Source organism: Terrapene carolina, unplaced genomic scaffold (assembly GCF_002925995.2).
Source record: "Terrapene carolina triunguis isolate 2854851 unplaced genomic scaffold, T_m_triunguis-2.0 Scaffold33911, whole genome shotgun sequence".
Classification (NCBI taxonomy): Eukaryota; Metazoa; Chordata; order Testudines; family Emydidae; genus Terrapene; species Terrapene triunguis.
In genome coordinates, this window is record NW_020698262.1 from 8288221 (window position 1) to 8309980 (window position 21760).

The 21760-nt window shown below is 42.2% G+C and overlaps 1 protein-coding gene across 1 annotated transcript in view; it reads right to left on the reverse strand.

Moving 5' to 3' along the window:
* LOC112106863 (malonyl-CoA decarboxylase, mitochondrial) overlaps positions 1-21760 on the reverse strand; it is a 55453-nt gene that overhangs the window by 2949 nt on the left and 30744 nt on the right. The window contains exon 3 of the mRNA XM_029914242.1: positions 4640-4739. Within this exon, the coding sequence (XP_029770102.1) occupies positions 4640-4739 (100 nt within the window). The remainder of the gene's footprint in view (positions 1-4639; positions 4740-21760) is intronic.

A 21760-nucleotide genomic window follows, 5' to 3' on the forward strand; every position in this document is an offset into this window, starting at 1 on the left:
GTACCATCGATTTATATAAGGGCAATAATATATTCTCAGTCTTATTCTCTATCCCCTTTTTAATGATCCCTAACATCCTGTTTGCTTTTTTGACTGCCTCTGCACACTGCGCGGACATCTTCAGAGATTTAAAAAGAGATTTAAAAAAAAAAATCACAGAAGTTTGTAGGCAGTAAGCCTCAACTTTATATATGTAAAGTTTTTAATTGGGAAATTAATTATCTGGCAATTTCCCTATCAAACTCAGAAATACAAGTCCCCTCTCCAAAGATTTCCAAGAAGCAGCAGCATCTTCTGTGAAGACTATTTAAGCTAAAAAGACCCTTTAAGAATCTTGTAAGTTTTAAAAAGGCAATTTTGAGAAATTGAAGACTTTTTATATAAGAGTATTTGTACTTATTTGAAACAGAATTTCAACTCCTATTAAACCCTAATAAAACTACAGGAATATCTCAGAAAATGGGCTAAATACGCAAGTTAAAACTCTAACCTAAAATGTTCTGACAGCTCCCTCCACAAGAACAAAAGATAGTTATTACAGATTGTACATTCATGTTCTAAAGATGCTACCAGAACCACCTCATGAATGTCTTCAGTCACGGAACAGGTGACAGCAGTGAATATTCAATTTGAAGAATGCCCTAAAAGAGGTGTGTCTTGAACCTCTAGTCAAACTATGAAAGAAGAGTACATTTTTCTGAATTAAGCAAGCAGCATGAATCTTGCTCCCCTCTGTCAACTTCAATGGCAAACCTGTCACACTCATCTCCTCTCATCCTGTTCATCTCATCTCTTTAGAGCACGCAAACAGCAGCAAGATGACAAAGAACAAAGACGACCCCACACAACATTAGGAAGCAACAACCCTCCAGTACAGCACTGCTTCTGGAACACAACGAGATCACCATGATTTCACATCAAGGGTGAAAGATTGCAAATGCACGAGATCAGGGGTCTCAAACTCTCGGCCCGCGGCAACAAAAATGATTAGGGGTCTGGAGCACATGACTTATGAGGACAGGCTGAGGGAACTGGGATTGTTTAGTCTCCAGAAGAGAAGAATGAGGGGGGATTTGATAGCTGCTTTCAACTACCTGAAGGGGGGTTCCCAAAAAGGATGGAGCTCGGCTGTTCTCAGTGGTGGCAGATGACAGAACAAGGAGCAATGGTCTCAAGTTGCAGTGGGGGAGGTCTAGGTTGGATATTAGGAAACACTATTTCACTAGGAGGGTGGTGAAGCACTGGAATGCGTTACCTAGGGAGGTGGTGGAATCTCCTTCCTTGGAGGTTTTTAAGGCCCGGCTTGACAAAGCCCTGGCTGGGATGATTTAGTTGGGAATTGGTCCTGCTTTGAGCAGGGGGTTGACTAGATGACCTCCTGAGGTCCCTTCCAACCCTGATATTCTATGATTCTATGATCTGCGGCCTGCGAGCCTCCCCAATGTGGCACATGGGGCTCCAGCAGTTTTGGGGCCAGGTCTCTCTCTTGGCCTCACCTGTCCCCCCGGGCGCTCCCCCCCTCAGGGTCCCTGGCAGCACAGCGGAGCTGAGCAGCGTCTGCCTGCTCGCTCCAGTGGCTGACGGCCCCTCCCTGCAGCCCAGGGGTGGGGCAGGGCGGGGCTGTGCTGATCTACCTTCCCAGGGGACTCCCTAAGGAGAGGGGGCCATTGGGTTGTGACAGCACCCCCTCCCCACACTCCCCCTCCCGCCCCCAAACTCCCTCCCAGAGCCTGCACCCCATCCCCACACCCCCAACCCCCAAATTCGCTCCCAGAGCCTGCACCCCAGACCCCCTCCCCCACCCAAACTCCTTCCCAGAGCCCAACCTCTCACCCCTTCTGCACCCAAACTCCCTCCCAGAGCCTGCACCCTAATCCCCTATCCCAGACCTCCTCCCCCACCCAAACTCCGTTCCAGAGCCTTAGGCAGGTAGGGGGAGAGTTTTTGGGGGGCAGATTCTGGGTGGCATGAGTGACATTGGCCCGCTGGGAGGATTTGAGGACTGGCACTGGCCCTAAGGTAAATTAAGTTTGAGATCCCTGCACTAGATTTAATTTTTTCTTGTCATGATTTTAAATGGGATATTGAAAAGCTATTCTACTTTATGATAGTAATGGCTTCTCCTGTTAAACACCAAAATGGTTTAGACTATATATTTCCATAGGGGAGACATATGCTAACCTGGATAAACCGAAAGAAGCAGTGGATTTAATTTGAATATTAGAATTCTTAATATGCCTGTCTCAAGAGAGCTCCTTGAATAACTTCTAATTTAAACACCTTCTTTGCTTTCACAAGACTTCATTAAGATCACTCTCTTTATGTTATCTTTAAATAAAACAAAAAAGCACTCACCTACCCATAAACAAAAATTCATTTGCCCATCTATAAAACACAACTCACTATTAGTGTTGAAAATATACTTTGGTCTTAACTTATCTAGATAAGAGTGCCCCATCAGGGACAGGCCCACTCTCAAAGGTGCAATCTCGGTTAAAAATTTGCCACAGAGAAACATATAAAGAAGATTGTAGCTGCAGTAACCGCTGTACATTATTTGTTTTTTGTTCTGTTTTTAATTTTTTTCCTTTCTTTAATACAGTCATAAATAATAATAGTGATTATTTTTAATCGTGGTGTTCCCTAAACCATGGCAAACAACCCCAGGTGACTAAGATAATGGGAGTCACATCCCAGAATGGATATTAAGAGAAGCAATTTGATTTGGCCTACCATTTCTTGTTTATTGAGACTACAGATTTTAGTAATTTGCGGGATAAAATTAGTTGGTGCTCAATATCTTAACACCACTTCTTATCCTACAAGTTAATAAGCATGAAAAATTAAATTGCAAGTTGGGTAAAGGAATTAAAAAGAAGCTATACATGTAGCCTAAAGACAAGTGTCTACCACATTAGCATTAATGAAAAAGTAGTATTAAAGAAAGTAACATTCAGATCAATTATTTAAAACATTTACACAAGTGATATCCACTAAGAATAACCAGTTATTGATTTATGAAAAGATAACATTTTACAGAAAATTCTTCAGGTAATATTTACCTTGCAAATAAGCACTGAACTTTAGAGAGAGAGAAAACTCATGGAAGAATCTAGGTCGGGGTGAGCAAACTACGGCCCGGGGGCCACATCTGGCCCTCCAGGCACTTTAATCCAGACCTTGAGCTCCCGCAAGCCCCGCTCTGTGAGGCTCCCGGAAGCAGTGGCATGTCCCCCCTCTGGCTCCTATGCGTAGGGGCAGCCAGGAGGCTCCACATGCTGCCCACACCCCAAGCAATGCCCTCGCAGCTCCCATTGGCATGGAACTGCAGCCAATGGGAGCTGCAGGGGCAATGCCTGCAGACACCTTTCCCCCAGTTACGGCTCCTATCCAAGGAGCTGCAAGGGAGTGGTGTGGAGCTACTAATCCAGCTGCGTGTCAACATGGAATTGTTAGATGAACATATCTGCCAGGTTTAGGGCATCTTTGTGCTAGCAAGCAGCACAAGACCACAGTGCAACAGAGAATTGAGTTCAATGTCTTGAAAACGTTTAACAAGTTGGGGGGCGGGGGGGGAATCAACTCTTAGTCATACTATTATTTGCATCAAGATGACACATATAAGAAAAATCTGTTTACATATAGTAGTATGGGCGGGAGGGGGCGGGAAATAGGAATTTTCTGCATCTGCATGCCCGCTACACTGGTTGAAAATTGCAATACAAGTTTCCACCCACCCTGCAGCTCTGTGACGGAGATCTGTTTAATCTGATGATTAATGGCTAGGCACCTCAGCTGTGCAGTGTAAACAGCAATGTCTTCTATAAAAGTGATTTTAGAAAAGTGGGTAACACTAAAGCCTTTATCAGCAAACCTGGACAGAAAGGGGCAAGGTATGTCTAGTGTGGAATTTTTAGATAAATTACAAACAAACATTCTCATTCTGTGGGTTCAAATCACACACTTTAATATTAAAGAAAAAAATATAAGAATGCCACATACATCACCACATAACAGGACCAAATTCTGCAGCTGCCACCCCTAAATTCCATGACATTGTTACATTATTTTACCATAATGAAATATCTTTCGTTTCCATCCTTATGCTCCCATGTCTCACAGCTGAAAATCATTTTTGTCAAATTAGTTGATCATTTCCAGGGACAGTTTATTTCACAATGCCAGGGGTCGGCAACGTTTGGCACGCGGCTCGCCAGGGTAAGCACCCTAGCGGGCCGGGCCAGTTTATTTACCTGCTGACGCGGCAGGTTGGGCCCATCGCGGCCCCCACTCGCCGTGGTTCGCCGTCCCGGCGCAGGCGAGGGATGTGCTGGCCGTGGCTTCCCGCCACCCCTATTGGCCCGGGACGGCGAACCGCGGCCAGTGGGGGCTGCGATCGGCCGAACCTGCCGCGTCAGCAGGTAAATAAACTGGCACGGCAGGCCAGGGTGCTTAGGCTGGCGAGCCACGTGCCAAACGTTGCCGACCCCTGCACTATGCCCTCTGGACAGCCTACATCCACACTCTCCTGGCCTCTGCTCCCAAAATATTCTCTAGTTACCCCCAGCTCAGATCTTTCTTCCCTCCTGTGTACCAGGGAAGAAAGAAACTTCTAGCCAGCTTCTGTGGCTCATCTCACCAGCTCCCCCTGGTCCGCAGCTCCATTGAACAGTGCAGGGAATATGCAGTGTAATTCAATTAACCCCTCCTTGTGAGGAAAGCTGGAGAGCAAGAAGTAGCTGCAATCAAGAAGGAAAAACAATGTAAAAAACCCCAAAACAACACCTGGGCACTTGGCTGATACAAAATGGTAAATTCCATAGCAAGAATATGATCTCTTCCATTATTGTTTGAAGTGTTGTTGTAGCCATGTTGGTCCCAGGAATAGTAATGCCAGCCTGTAGTTTATAGCGACAAGCTGTCTTTTGAGACCAGCATTCTCATGGAGAATGTTAAGTGTAATGAGCTCTGCAAGATTCCAGTGTGATGGTCCTCCTTGCTGGTTTCTCAATTATATATTGACTGACTCAAAGATCCTTTTTGGCCAACCACGAGTGATTAAAAAAATAATAATAATAATAATAATAATAATAATGTTCTTAAGAATTTGAGGAGGTTTGCTTGTAGCAAAGTTTGCCTGAGTAGGGTGGTGGTGCTAGAGATAGTACAACTGCCACCACCAAGTGCTGAAAAATACCAGCAGAGCTCTTTGAAGAAACCATTTTACCCTATAATGTGACTTCCCATATAAACAAAAACAGAGCTCCATCCAGACAGGGACTCAAGGAGGGCTGAAAGTGCCTCCAGTGTTTCGGATTCTTTTATGCAAGCTTGTCTACTATGTTGGGCCTACAGCTTTGGGAATAAGGAGGGGTTGCTGTAAGCTGTAATGCACAGATCCCCCTTAGGTTGGAAGGAAAATAGGCAACATAAACAAAATCTGCCCACTGAATCAAGGGAAAAGACTTTATCAAAAGGTAAATTAGCAAAGTTTTGAGGTCTACTTTGCTATGCAAATTAGTAGAGCAGGAGATTTGGAGGCCACCTTTCAGTGTTGTTAGGAAGCAGAAGAATACAGGGCTTTATGAAAGACAAAAGCCAAGCCCTTCCCTTCCTCACATTGACAGGTCTGGCTCCTACCTCCTAGCTTGCAGAAGAAAGAAAACACACTGCCCAAAATGGCAAAACTGAACATGAAGAACATTTCCTCTTGCTATTTATGTATTAACTCTGATGTCTGTATCATAGCTCCCTGACAACTATTAACATTTACTGAAGTATAATATACTAGTGGCTTTCTCGGGCTGTGGGATTATACTTTGTTTACCACTGACTTTTAGAAGTAGTTCAACTGTTGACCCTAAACCAAAATATTCGCAAAAGAAGTTGCTGGTGAAATCCATTATGGGAAGGAAAAAAATAATAAAAGAGAGCAAATCGTGTTTTTTTTTTTTAAGACGGATTAAAAACTGGGGAGCTGGTCCAATCTTTGCAGCTATAGTACTATCACACACCTGATGAATGTTTGAGTTTAGGAGCTTACCTTAGGTGGCCACTTCTTGCAGAAAAAATAAATAAATGTAGTAAAGCGTACTCATTTATGTTGTTGCTAAATTGATGTGCCAGTTTCTTGGGCTACTAATGGATCCATTCATGTTTATTTTCTTGTCAGAAACACTCACACCACCAAGAAGCTGCTGGTGGTGGTGTTTTTGTGTGTTTGTTTTTTGCAGAAGGTTGCAGATCCCATCCTATTACTCCTGACTCATCTGAAACTGCTGCATTCCAAACTAGCTGAACAATGAAAGCAACAGTCCAAGGTCACATTTTTCACCAATGAAAGCTAAGACTGTGTAGGAAAATAAGTTCTTACCAGGTCACCTTGAACAAATTAAGGTAGTAATTAACAACCCAACCACAAAGTCAAAATCTGCTCCCAATTGTTATGTATTTTAGAAACTGTTAACCTGGGCATTCTGTCTAGTCTCAGTTTGCGGGTATAATAATATGCCACTGGCTATCAGCTTTTTACCAGTTCTCTCAAATGCAGACCTCACCGTGGTTATCTATGTCTTTGTCACCTGCAGACGGAATTACAATGCATATTCTGTGAATATTTGAAAACTTCAGCTAGAGAGAAGTGCATCTGTCCATATGCTTACCTATCTAGACATTTTTCACCAGTGCTCTGTAAATTACATTGGCTTTCATTTCTAGGTGCAACACAAGAATTAACTTAAGCCCTACGTGGTTTGTATCACTTGTTTCCAAAGACTGTTCACCCTTTGTTATACCTGCAAGCTGAGACTAGACAAAATGCTCAAGTTAACAGTTCCTAGATTTGTACATCAGGAAACTGGTGCTAGAGTATTGTCAATAGAGAGGCTGTTGGAAAACTGTGTAATGAATTGTACTAGTCATACACATAACCCAACCCGTTAATATATTAAACAATGTTAGATAAATTATTATCTATATTATAGGAAGATATAAAGGACTTTTTTTGTTCTTGTACATGTCCCTGCTGATGCAGAATTTCAAAATTTAGCTTAAAAATTATTGTGTAAACCATGACAACTGGTTTGTGTGTCTTACTCTGTAAAACCCTGGTCTATATAAATAGCAGGTGAAACCATCACAAGAGAACTGTTAACTTCAGGTTCCCCCACAAAACAAGTTAACATGCAAAAACCCAAGGCCACAAAAACAGACCAGTAAGATCAAAAACAATTTGAAGGTACCAGTGGGGTTGACAGCAAAGAATAAATCACAGAAGTGAATTTTAGCAAGGTAAGCAAAAATATATTAGTTTAGGTTAATTATTGTGATTTATGCATACAAATGTTTAGTTGGGCTTTAGAATGGATAGGTATGAGGCAAAGTTATGGAACAGGGTATAAAAGATAATGATTGAAAACAAGCATGGAGAAGAGACAGGGGAAGAACACAGCAGACACCAGAGATTTGAAAAAAGTCACCCTGTCCCCAGGAAAGGTAACTTCTCTTGCCTTATCTGTTTTTGAATGTATATGTAACTCATAGGTGCTAACAGCATTGTCTTAAAATGTACAAAATAAAGGCTACTAGAAACGGCTTAAAGCTAAAGGGGAGTGGATCTCATTTGCCTTCCAACAAGCCCTGATTCTGGAATTAGTTTGCCTCCTTAGCTCAGGGTCCAAATCTGTGGATCTTCAGGACACACCCTTGCAGGATCCCAGAGCTTGGGCTCCAGCCTGAACCCAAACACAGCAATGTTTCAACCATAGCCCTGTAAACCTGACTCAGCTGACGTGGACCAGTGTTTTTAATCCCTGCATAGACATATCTTGAAAGCCTATTTGTCTAGAGTGAGTTTGACTGGGTAGGAAGTATTTTAGTGGACACTGTCTTAATTTATATTTAATGACTATTCTAATTTATATGTGAATCTAGTACATTGAGTTAGGTTCATTCTATGAACTGAGATAAATATTGAGACTGGAATGTTTAGTGCAGCATACTTTCTCCCATGAGTCACTTTATGCATGGAAGAAACCAATCTCTAAAGCCACTGTTCTGATCTCCTATAAATACACCTCTACTCCAATATAACGCTGTCCTCGGGAGCCAAAAAAATCTTACCGCGTTATAGGTGAAACCGCGTTATATCGAACTTGCTTTGATCCACCGGAGTGTGCAGCCCCGCCCCCCCGGAGCGCTGCTTTACCGCATTATATCTGAATTCGTGTTATATCGGGTCGCGTAATATCGGGGTAGAGGCGTACCTCAAAAACCATTTCTATCTTGATGCCTATGGTAAAATGCCAGCTGATAATGGCTAGTAAGGACAACTAATATTTAAAGATCATTCTAACTGTTAATTGCTCAGTTTGGAACATGTGTTCACACAGGCTATCACTGTTAGTCTTGCCATCAACTTCATAATCTCCTCCATTTGTTTTAAATTAGACTAATTCTTTTGGGCAGGGGATGTGTCTTGCTATGTGATTACACAGTGCTTGGAGGGGGCGGGACTGGGGCCTCTTGGGCTGCAATAATACAAACAATAGTAATGAAAATCCATATTTAGAAAAACATCCTTATGAGGGCATATACTTTAAAAAGTGTGTGTGCAGTTGTTTGCATCTGCAAACTGGATAGAGACCTGGTCCTATATGTCTTCACACGTTAGAATACAAAGCCATGTCTATATTAGGAATGTTTTCCAGTATAGCTATATCAATATACTATACTGCCAAAGTGTTTCTATTGTGGAAACAACTTTACCAGCAAAACTGTGCTTTTGCTGATATAGCTTAATCCAGCCATTTTACATCCCTGAATGAAATAAGCTATACCAGTAAAAGTGCAGTTTTGAGGATATAAATGTGTCTATACTAGGGGCTTTTGCTGACACAGCGGTCAGTCAGATATCACACCTCTTCATACCCCTTACTGCTATAGCTGTGCCAACAGAAGTTTGTAATGTAGACATGGTCTTTGTCAACCTCTAATCAAGGAGATTAGGAGGAAGTTTACCATATGGGCAGGTCATTACCTAATTGCCCACTTTGAGGGTTACTTTGCAACTTCCTCTAAAGTGTCTGGTACCAGCCACTGTTGGAGACAGGATACTGGACTACACAGACCACTAGCAATTCCCATATTCCTATAAATTTTCCAAAGTCCTTCTAAATAAAGAACTAAATGCAAAGAGTGGTTATAAACATATTCCTAACTCAGTGGCTGTGTCTTTTCTGATTTAATGAGATCACTTCATGACAGAATGTTTTGCAGCTTCCCTTATGAAAAATGACAGCAGAGGTTCCATTTTTGAAGTTATACTGGCATTTACAAGTAGATGTGTCACAGTGGGTTAAGTTAAGGCAAAGTCAGAAAAAAAAATGAAGAGTTTTAATGGAGAATGAAAAAAAGTTTTTAAAAATTGCAATGCCTTGGGAAACCATGAATTGAATAACCTTCTGCTGCTCAAGCAGATGTCCACAAAGGTTAACTCAAAACATGTGAAGGGTTACAGAAATGTATGAAACATTAAGTGTTTAAACTGTAAGGGAAAAAATAGAATATTGCTAAAAAGTTTACTTAGTTCTTTCATAATATTCCCTCTTCCCCCAAATATTTTACTGGCAGCAAAATTAAAAGACTTTTTCACCATTCCTAAACTGTATCTTTTAGCACATAGTGGTCTTTGTGTTTATTATATAACAGGTTTTCCTCCTTCACACATTGCTCCCAAATCTACCTATTTTTCACATAAATAACTTGGCTTACACTGATGGCATGCAGTATCTTACACCAACAAAATTCTTGCTGTGCTACACATCTTAAGATGCTGCCACCAATTCACAGCTGACTCAGCACTGCAATTATATTGTTGGCCCCTTTGAAGTGGATAGAACTGTGCTCCAAACAAATGTCTGCACTGAACTCAGGCAGCCTTGGAAAGTCCTTCACTTTTACCTGACCCAAAATACAGAGCAAACAAATGCAATGAAGGAGTATTATCAGAAAGCTGAGCCCTTCTGCCAAAATTAGGCTGCCAATAATATGGATGATTAGATGTTCCTCTTTTGCCCTGGCTGCCACAGCTCTGCAGAAGAGGTTCCATAAGACAAGTGCTTTGAGGCTGTAATGCACTGGATTCCTCACATCTGGTGCATGTAGCTCAGTTTGGGGGGAGGAGGGGAATAAATGATGAGGTCGTGGACAAGGTAAACCTTAAACACACGTATCCAAGTTCAACAAAGAATCACCAAGTAGTATCACTTAGACGACATAATGATGAACACAGTATAAGAACTTAGAGGGAAAGAGGAAGAAAGGGCTCTTCCCCTTCACATTGTCAAAGTCAATTGGCTGAAGTCACCTGACCCTGGTTCAGTCAGAGACTGAAATTACTGAGAGGGTAATCATGTAATGAAAAACAGTTAGTTTGATTAATAGGATTGTGTACAGCTTTTAAAGGATGTAAAATATATAATGGTGGTACAGAACAGAGCCTGTCTGGTCTTGCAGAATTTGAGACAGGAAGTTCTCCACATGGAAAAAAATCAGTTTCTCCCACAAATAAAAATAAATAAATACCCGGTAATCCCATTTAACAATCTAAGAATCTTTGTCCAAAATCTAACCCATTTCCAGGTGGCTGTACAAAGATAGTAAACAATGCTAAATTTGGTACTTCAGAGTTCCAAGAAATAACATTGTCTCATTAAAAAAGTCATGTTAAACTAAGTAGACTTTGCTACTTATTGTGTGTCAACACAACCGCATGTAATCACCACTGAAAAGGGTAATTTCCATACCTGCTTTAACTGTGAGCCAAGCAGTTAATTATCACAATTTACACAAAAATCACTTCCAAAGATATAACTTAAGACTTACCCTGACATTAAATTATGCCAGCATCAAGCCAGCATTTCAAAACCTTTCAGGCAAGCCATCAATTTTCCACACCTGCAGGAGAAGTCTGTTTCTCCCTTCATATATAAACCCCAACCACTTCCCAACAAAACTACAGATTCATAAAGGTTAGCTATAACACTGGAATACCTAAAACAAATAATAAATACTAAAACATGTCCATTTCTCCCTTAAGAATGCAGGAGCAGTGTTAATGTTATGCTAAATTATTACAGCAATGAGACCGGCTCACACAGTCTCAACGTACTAAATTTTGACACAGCTCTCAATTCTAGCCCACATACATTTAATTAGGCAGGATTGTGCCATGATCATATAATCCCAATCCAACTTCACACAAATTGTATCCTCCCAGGCAGCACAGGGCCATAAATTCTTGTAGTTTATAGGCACTACAATCACTAATAATGAAGAGTGCTGATAGGGAGCATGTGTAAGAAGTATGGCAAGGTGGAGTTCAACAAGGACAACAGGTAGAAATGTATGAGAAAAAAAACTGAGCAATGGAAGGAACAAGTGGCAAGAGGTGGAAGGAAGAGGAAACAGCAAGAAAGAGGGGGAAGAGTAAGAGACATTAGGAGACAAAGAAAGGACAGTAGAGAACTAAAGAGAGATACCTCTTCTCAGCCCTAGTCTACACTATTAGTTTAGGTCGAATTCAGCAGCGTTAGATCGATTTAACCCTGCACCCGTCCACATGACGAAGCCATTTTTGTCCACTTAAAGGGCTCTTAAAATCGATTTCTGTACTCCTCCCCGACGAGGGGATTAGTGCTAAAATCAACCTTGCTGGGTCGAATTTGGGGTAGTGTGGACTCAATTCGACGGTATTGGCCTCCGGGAACTATCCCAGAGTGCTCCATTGTGACCACTCTGGACAGCACTCTCAACTCAGATGCACTGGCCAGGTAGACAGGAAAAGCCCCGTGAACTTTTAAATTTCATTTCCTGTTTGGCCAGCGTGGCGAGCTCAGAGGTGACCGTGCAGATCTCATCAGCAGAGGTGACCATGGAGTCCCAGAATCGCAAAAGAGCTCCAGTATGGATCGAACAGGAGGTACTGGATCTGATCGCTGTATGGGGAGAGGAATCCGTGCTAAAAAGACGAAATGCCCAAGTATATGAAAAAAATCTCCAAGGGCATGAAGGACAGAGGCTATAACAGGGACCCGCAGCAGTGCCGCGTGAAATTTAAGGAGCTCACGCAAGCCTACCAAAGAACCAGAGAGGCAAATTGCTGCTCCGGGTCAGAGCTCCAGACATGCCGCTTCAATGATGAGCCGCATGCCATTCTAGGGGGTGCCCCTACAACTACCCCACCCCTGTGCGTGCACTCCGTCAATGGATTCTCACGCAACAGGGATGCGGATTTTGGGGACGAGGAAGATGATGATGAGGTGGTGGCTGAAGATAGTTCCTGGCTGTCGGGGAAAACCGTTTCTCCGCTTGCTTGCTATGTGCTGTTTATCACCCTGGAGCCAGTACCCTCCCAACCCACTCAGGGCGGGCTCCCGGACCTTGAAGGTGGAGAAGGGACCTTTGAAAATATAATACATGGTTTAAAAGCAAGCGTGTTTAATGATTAATTTGCCCTGAAGACTTGGATGCATTTGCGGGCAATACAGCTACTGGAAAAGTCTGTTAACGTGTATGGGGATGGAGCAGAAATCCTCCAGGGGCATCTCAATGAAGCTCTCCTGGATGTACTCCCAAAGCCTTTGCAAAAGGTTTCTGGGGAGGGCAGCCTTATTCCATCCTCCATGGTAGGACACTGTACCATGCCAGGCCAGTAGCATGGAGTCTGGAATCATTGCATAACAAAGCATGGCAGCGTATGGTCCCGGTGTTTGCTGGCATTCAAGCAACATCCGTTCTTTATCTCTCTGTGTTATCCTCAGGAGAGTGATATCATTTATGGTCACCTGGTTGAAATAAGGGAATTTTATTAAGGGACATTCAGAGGTGGCCATTCCTGCTGGGCTGTTTGCCTGTGGCTGAACAGAAATCATCCCCGCTGTTAGCCACGCAGTGGGGGGAGGGGTGAAGCGATCATCCCATTGAATTGGGTGGGTGTGAGGGGGTTACTTGGGTTTGTGCTGCACGTTAACCCGAAAACCACAGCCCCTCCTTTTAAATGGCCAACCCAACAGGTGGTTGGTATGGGAAATGAGGGCGCTGCTGTTTGAAACTATTTCCACATGTTATGAAGGTTAAAAAAGCCAAAAGACTGTGGCTTACCATGTCTGCCTGCAAGCCGAATTTTGTTGTCCGCCGGCCCTGCGTGTGTGATCTCTCACACCAAACCGGCAGGCCCTCAATATAAGAGGCTATGTAATGTTAACAGCTTGGTTCACCGTGAAAGAGTCTACCCATTGTTCTCGAAAATGTGTCTTTTTAAATACTTCTCTCCCTTTTTTCCTCCCGCAGCTGCAAATGTTTCAACGCTCCCCCTATCATCTCCATGCCAGAGGCTAGCAAAGATTAGAAGGCAAAAAAAAAAAAAAAAAACCTAACACCACGCATTCGCGATGAAATGTTCTCTGAGCTCATGCAGTCCTCCCACACTGAAAGAGCCCAGCAGAATGCGTGGAGGCAGACAATGTCAGAGTGCAGGAAAGCACAAAATGAACGCCAGGACAAGAGGGATGCACGAGAGGACAGGTGGCGGGATCAAGAGGATAGGTGGCGTCAGTGTGATCAGAGGAGGCAGGATGCAATGCTGAAGCTACTGGAGGATCAAACGGATATGCTCCAGCGTATGGTTGAGGTGCAGGAAAGGGAGCAGGAGCACAGACCACTGCTGCAGCCCCTGTTAGCCACATAACCAATCGCCCTCCTCCCTAAGTTCCATAGCCTCCTCACCCAGACGCCCAAGAACGGGGTGGGCACCCAACCACTCCACCCCAGAGGACTGCCCAAGCAACAGAAAGCTAGCATTCAAGAAGTTTTGAAGTGCAGTGTGGCCTTGTCCTTCCCTCCTCCACCACCCCACCTGGTGCTTCCCTCCTCCTCCACCCCTCCCGGGCTACTTTGGCAGTTATCCCCCCATATGTGTGATGAATTAATAAAGAATGCATGAACTTGAAACAACAATGACTTTATTGCCTCTGCAAGTGGTGATCAAAGGGGGGAGGGTGGTTGGCTTACAGGGAAGTAGAGTGAACCAAGGGGCGGGTTCTCACCAAGGAGAAACAAACAGAACTTTCATACCGTAGCCTGGCCAGTCATGAAAGTGGTTTTCAAAGTTTTTCTGATGCGCAGCGCGCCCTGCTGTGCTCTTCTAACCGCCCTGGTGTCTGGCTGCGCGTAATCAGCGGCCAGGCGATTTGCCTCAACCTCCCACCCTGCCATAAATGTCTCCCCCTTACTCTCACAGATATTGTGGAGCACACAGCAAGCAGTAATAACGATGGGAATATTGGTTTCGCTGAGGTCTAACCTAGTCAGCAAACTGCGCCAGCACGCTTTTAAATGTCCAAATGCACATTCTACCACCATTCTGCACTTGCTCAGCCTATAGTTGAACAGGTCCTGACTACTGTCCAGGGTGCCTGTGTATGGCTTCATAAGCCATGGCATTAAGGGGTAGGCTGGGTCCCCAAGGATAACTATAGGCATTTCAACATCCCCACCGGTTATTTTCTGGTCTGTAAAGTAAGTCCCTTGCTACAGCTGTTCACACAGACCAGAGTTCCTAAAGATGCAAGCGTCATGTACCTTTCCCGGCCATCCCACGTTGAAGTTGGTGAAATGTCCCTTGTGATCCACCAGTGCTTGCAGCACCATTGAAGAGTACCCCTTGCAGTTTATGTACTGGCTGCCTTGGTGCTCTGGTCCCAAGATAGGGATATGCGTTCCGTCTATTGCCCCACCACAGTTAGGGAATCCCATTGCAGCAAAGCCATCCACTACGACCTGCACATTTCCCAGAGTCACTACCCTTGATAGCAGCAGCTCAGTGATTGCATTGGCTACTTGGATCACAGCAGCCCCCACAGTAGATTTGCCCACTCCAAATTGATTCCCGACTCACAGGTAGCGTCTGGCGTTGCAAGCTTTCAGAGGGCTATTGCCACTTGCTTGTGAACTGTGAGGGCTGCTCTCATCTTGGTATTCTTGCGCTTTAGGGCAGGTGAAAGCAAGTCACAAAGTTCCATGAAAGTGCCCTTACGCATGCGAAAGTTTCGCAGCCACTGGGAATCATCCCAGACCTGCAACACTATGCAGTGCCACCAGTCTGTGCTTGTTTCCCGGGCCCAGAATCGGCGTTCCACGGTATGAACCTGCCCCATTACCACCATGATGTCCAAATTGCTAGGGCCTGTGCTTTGAGAGAAGTCTGTGTCCATGTCCTCATCACTCTCGTCACCGCGCTGCCGTCGCCTCCTTGCCTGCTTTTGAAGTTTCTGGTGCTGCATATACTGCAGGATAATGCAGGTGGTGTTTACAGTGCTCATAAGTGCCGCGGTGATCTGAGCAGGCTCCGTGCTTGCTGTGGTATGGCGTCTGCAGGAGAGCAGAGTGGCAGAGGAAGCGGTCGTTCGATGACGATGGTTTGCAGCCCTATTGCACCATCTGCTGCCAGCAGCACCCAGGACACAACAGCGGCGGCTGAGCTGAGCGGGCTGCACGCTTGCCATGGTATGGCGTCTGCATGGAAAAATGGCATGAAACGATTGTCTGTCGTTGCTTTCACGGAGGGAGGGAGGGGGGCCTGATGACATGTACCCAAAACCACCCGCGACAATGTTTTTGCCCCATCAGGCATTCGGAGCTCAACCCAGAATTCCAATGGGCGGCGGAGACTGCGGGAACTGTGGGATAGCTACCCACAGTGCAACACTCCGAAAGTCGACGCTAGCCTCAGTACTGTGGACGCACTCCACCGACTTAATGCGCTTAGTGGGGACACACGCAATCGACTGTATAAAATCGATTTCTTAAAAAATCGACTCCTATAAAATCGACCTAATTTCGTAGTGTAGACATACCCAGAAAGAGACAAACAGAACTGGCTCTAATAACCTTCTATGCCCCATCTCCTTCTTGCCAATAACCTACCCAAAATCACATAACAGAAAGGGGAGGAATGATGTGAGTGGAGAAGAGGGGCCACAGAAGTCATCACACAAAAAAAATAAAAATAAAATGAGAGCATAGCCCTTCATTTTAAATGCTGTCAAATTTCATAAATTCTAGCACTGAGCCCTTCTCCACCTATTAGTTATGCAGACATATTAGCAACATTTTGTCTCAGTTTATTAATGCTGCTTAAATGGCCTTTGATTAAACATCATCCCTTCCCCTCAATATCTTGCAGAGTTAAATTAGGAAATCAGGGTCTTTGGCCAGGTATCTACATGCAAGGTGACTTCAGCAGTCCCAGTTGATATGAGGTTGACATAAAAAAATCCTACTGCACACAAAGGAGTAGTTCTTACCAAAAATGTTCTGAAGCTGACAAACAACAATGTTCAATTAAGTAATGTCTAAATGCTTACAAAAAGATTTTTTGAAATGTTATATTTTTTTTTCTTATCCTTTCAGTAGACATACTGATCCTTTGTGCACCTGGGTGTTTATGTTGTCAGCATACCTTTTTACACTAAAGTAAACGAAGCTATGCTTTGATCTTAAACAAGAAATGTTGCTGAAAATTCAGGACAAGAAAAAGCTTTTGATTACTGAGTCCCCTCCATTATTTTCATTGAATATAGCCAATGTAACAGGCTGAGCTTCTGATTTTGTAAGACTGGAAACACAATACATCTGTTTAAAAACAAGTGATCTTAATCTACAAGAATTGGTTAGAATTAGCCTGTTTGAAGTTGGTTAGAAATCACAGACTGATTAGTGGGGTGCCATTCATTCAGACCGAGTTTCAGAACAAAAACTGGATTTAAGATGATGATACCTTATTTTGATTGCTATGATTCAAAAAAATTATTTTAATATAAATGCTCCTGGTATCCCGCTGAGTAAGCCCCTTTCTCTCCTTGCTCCCCCCCTAAAAATTACCATATTTCATACTGAAAATTAAATCTTTTCAGGATATATGAATGTTTCAGGATATATGAATGAGAGAAACATTCATAAAATATAATAACTAGTAAACTGTGATCATTAAGTTGCTACTTTATTGATTTAAAGCATGTATTCATCCCAGGAAAGACAATATGCACCTAGAAATGTCATTACTATGACATTTTAAATATTTATTATTCCTTCACCTGCAGCTTTAATTTCCTTTAGGAAGCTAGTATATTCTGTTTCTGAAGTTGAGAGAAGAAGGAAATCATGACTGGCACTTTTGGCACCATAGAAAAGAGAAAGCACAAGTGGATTGATAATTTTTGTTTATCCAACATTATTGGATATGGACTTATATTTTCTTGACTTTAATGAATCAAAAGGCTTCCATTTATGAGAGTCTGGCCTAACATTAGTTCTGTATTACCTAGAGCTCCAATCAAGGCAGAGGACCCAGTTGTGCTAGGTGCTGAATAAAGAAAAACTAAACTCTCTGCCCCAGACAGATGCAATAAACAAAAAAAGTGAGAGGTGCAAGGTAACAGTAGAACAGTTATGCATAACTAAGAAAGCCAACGGGACAAACGTGAACAGGATGTTGCACTGAAACATGATGTTCTATTTTAGTGTCACCAGTATGTTGCATATATCCTTTTGTTATTTAAAAACAAACAAAAATGTTGACATCCTGAAAGTGAGGTTTGCAGGACTGCTTCATCACCCTGCAAATGTGAAAGGGTCCCAGAAATACTAGGATGGGTGGAAACTATTGCAGGTGTAGTTTAAAACACTATGAAACTCTTGGAGAACACAATAACAAATGATACTCACAGTGTTTCTAGTGGGTTCCTGCAGGGATTAGTTCTTGGCCCTACGCTCTTTAACATTTTTATCAATGACCTGGAAGGGGACATAAAATCATCCCTGATAAAGTCTGCAGATGACCCAAAAATTGGGGGAATGGTAAATAATGAATAGGACACGTCACTGATACAGAGAGATTTGGATCTCTTGGTAAGCTGGGCACAAGCAAACAATACGTGTTTCAATATGGCTAAATGTAAATGCATCTGTCTAGGAACAAAGAACGTAGGCCATACTTACAGGATGAGGGACTCTATCCTGAGAAGCAGTGACTGTGAAAAATATTTGGGTGTTGTAGCGGATAATTAGCTGAACATGAGCTCTCGGTGAGACACTGGCCAAAAGGACTAATCAGGTCTTTGGATGCATGAACAGGGGACTCTTGAAGAGGAGGAAAGAGGTTATTATACCTCTGCACTTGGCATTGGTGAGACTTCTGCTGGAATACTGTGTCCAGTTCTGGTGTCCACAATACAAGAAGGATGTAGACAAATTGGAGAGGGCTCAAAGAAGAGCCATGAAAATCACTAAAGGATTACAAATATGCCTTATAGTGATTGAGCTTCTTGAATCTATTTAGCTTAACAAAGAGAAGGTTAAGGGGGTCTCTTGATTACAGTCTATAAATATCTATACATGCGGAATATATATTTAATAATGGGCTCTTCGGTTTAGCAGAGAAAACATAACCCAATACAATGGCTGGAAGTTGAAGCAAGTCAAAGTCAGACTGGAAATAAGGCTCACATTTTTAACAGTAAAGGTAATTAACCACTGGAACAGTTTCCTAAGTGTCGTGGTGAATTCTCCATCACTGGCATTTTTAATATCGAGACTTGTTGTTTTTCTAAAAGACAATGTCCAGGAATAATTTTCGGGAAGTTCTATGGCCTGTGTTTTATTGAGGAGGTCAGACTAGATGATCACAATGGTCCCTTCTGGTGTTGGAATCTATTAATCTTGCTTGCCTACATTATTTTACAAGATTCTTGTGAAATTTCCAGTATTCTAAGATCATCTTCATCTGGGACTATTTAAAACTTGAAAAGAAATCATTAAGAATGGTAGTTCTTTAAGTGTTTAAACATTCCTTCTTAAAGTTTGGCTGTAGAGGTGTTATGTGAGGAGATAGAAAAGTGTGAAGCAAAATTTCATGATCCAATTAAAGTCTGCAAATCAACTAGCATCTTGGCACTGCAGAAAAATAGAATAGCTAGAACCCAAATAAGGAAGAGTTGTTTTTACAAAGAAAGATAGATAGATAGATAAATAAATAAATAAATAAAATAAATAAAGTCAGACATGGGATTAAAAAGTGGCTTTTCATAGATTCATAGAGTTTAAGACCCGAAGGGGCTATTAGATCATCCTGTATATCACAGCCCATGACATTTCTCCGAGTTACCCCTGTATTGAGCCCAATAACTTATGTTTGGAGAAAAAAATACTTTCCAGAAAGGCATCCAGTCTTGAAAAACTTCAAGAAATGGAGAATCTAACCAATTCCCTTAGGTGTTTCTTCGAATGGTTAATCACCCCCACTATTAAAAGAGGTGCCTAATTTCTCATTTGAATTTGTCTGACTTCAGCTTTCTGACATTGGTTCCTTTTGATACCAGTTATTTTTTAAATGGTTTTCATTCAAAATCATGGAGACAAACCAAAATACTGTTCTGAGGTGGAAAAAGCGAGATGCCTTCTTGTAGACAAGGAGAATATTTCACTGCAACAGAAAAGTAGTTGATATGGGAGCAGAAACAAAACTCTCCTTCCAGAGCTTCACACAGAGTAAGAATATCCCTATGGTGTGGGAAAAAGGGTAACTGAAGACATCATATATATTGTCATTGATTGCCCATGTGGCTAGAATAAGGTACAATGAGGAAGCTTTACAACAAGGCACCAGGAGGAGAAAAAGGTGGTTGTCTGTGAATCTGAAATTTCAAGAAATCAATGAACCTGCTACATCATTCGTTTAATACCTTAAAAAGTTTTTACTTTATTTAATGCAAAAAAGCTGAAAGAGGACAACATGCAAATTAAAATAGCGTATCATCTCTTTGCAGCTACACACTGTTCCGTTACATGGCAACTCTGCGAAAATTAGGTCACCTTTCTTACAAACAGCACAATTATGTAGGCGTACCATGCATCTCATTTATGTAATTTAATACTCTTCCTGGTAAAGTACGTTGAAAGGCTAACTGTATATACATTCCTAATTTTGTCACACTGTAATATAAACAATTTTTCTGTACATTCCAAACTTCTTGTGTAAATCTCCATCAAAATCATGCTTTCTCAAGTAATGCTGCATAGCAGCATGTGGCATTTTAACGATGGGCAAAGGAGGCCATCATTCCAACCTCTATCAGAGAAGGCAACACTTCCAACAAACTCTCAAAATCAACTACTGTTAATTATGTTACATGCAATGATAGAAGAATCTGTCATGATATAATAGGAATATCTGGGATAGTACATTTTCAGCACACTGACCCTTGGTAATCTGGATTGCTAAATAGTGTTTTAGCACCTACATTATTCCACATCTACACAAATGACCCGTCAAACTACCCTGGCACAAGATGCTTTATCTACACAGATAATCTGTGCATCACGACAAAGGCCAAGGAGTTTGGCATATTAAACAGTACTCTGGTGAATACACTAAACACCCTAGACAAGTACTATGCAGCCAACCAACTGTATGTAAACCCAGCAAAGATGCAAGACAGTGCATTCCATCTCAAAAACCAAGTAGCCAAATGTGAACTCGAGGGCAGCTGGCTTGGGACAAAACTTACTCATTCCATAAATCCTATATACCTTGGTGTTACTCTCGACTGCGCACTCTCCTTTAGAGATCATATTGAGAAAACTAAAGCCAAGGTTAGCAGATGAAACAACATTCTCAGCAAGCCAGCTCCCAGTAGTCAAGCACCTACCACCCAGTGCAGGTCAGCTCTGGACTAAATGGTATTGCCTTAAATGACTCCGCACTGGAGTTGGTCAGTCTAGAGATGCGATGATCAAGAGATGCTGTGACTGCGGCAGAGAGCCTCAAAATACGAAGCATCTCCTGCGATGCCAACTGTTAAGCACACATGCTGTTCCAGTGACCTGGGGGACTGCAGTGAGATCACATGTGCACAGACGTAATGGGAAGCAGTATTGAGACACGATAAGAGATCTAAATTACCCACATGAATCTGTCAAATTCTCAGTGGTTTTCCTACAACATTTCTTTATTTAAATAATTTAGTTTCCAGCATCACCAAAAATTTTAAGCACTGCCTGATCAGACTTTTAGGAGAACACGTGTTCTATAAAGCAAGTGAAATAGTTCCACATTAAGCAACATTTGCAGAGGGGAGAATATTTTTATTTAAACAAATGTGGTTTAAACATCTGATCTACAGGAATGACATAGTTCTGCAACAATGACAAGTTAGGTATATTAAGTAATGATTAAATATATTTTCATGCTTCTGTTTTCCACAGAGTGTGACTATTTTAATAAATTCTAATAAATTTATCTTTATCTTTCAATTTCTGCCAGAGAATGGGAGTTTACCAATTCTGTAAATGTTAATTAAAAGAAATATGGATCTCTTTGTAACTTAACTAGCTACAGAGCTGCCCTAAGTGTACTGTAAAATTCCAGAAAAATTTTGTCCATCCCCTCTGGAATATCCATGACTAAGACATTTGTTTCATTTGAATGAATAGTATTTGCTGCCTCTTCCTTACGAATCATTAGGTGAGCTGACACCTTGACTTGTTCCCTTGGTCACACACCTTTCTTTTCAAGCAAATGATCATCATTTTGGACCCTTTGCTATTCAATACATTAAATTTGAGCTGTGTAGTAGCCAGTGGAGCCGCAACAGATTGAGATGTTTTACATTCAATACAGTGCTGCTATACCTAGATCAGTGGT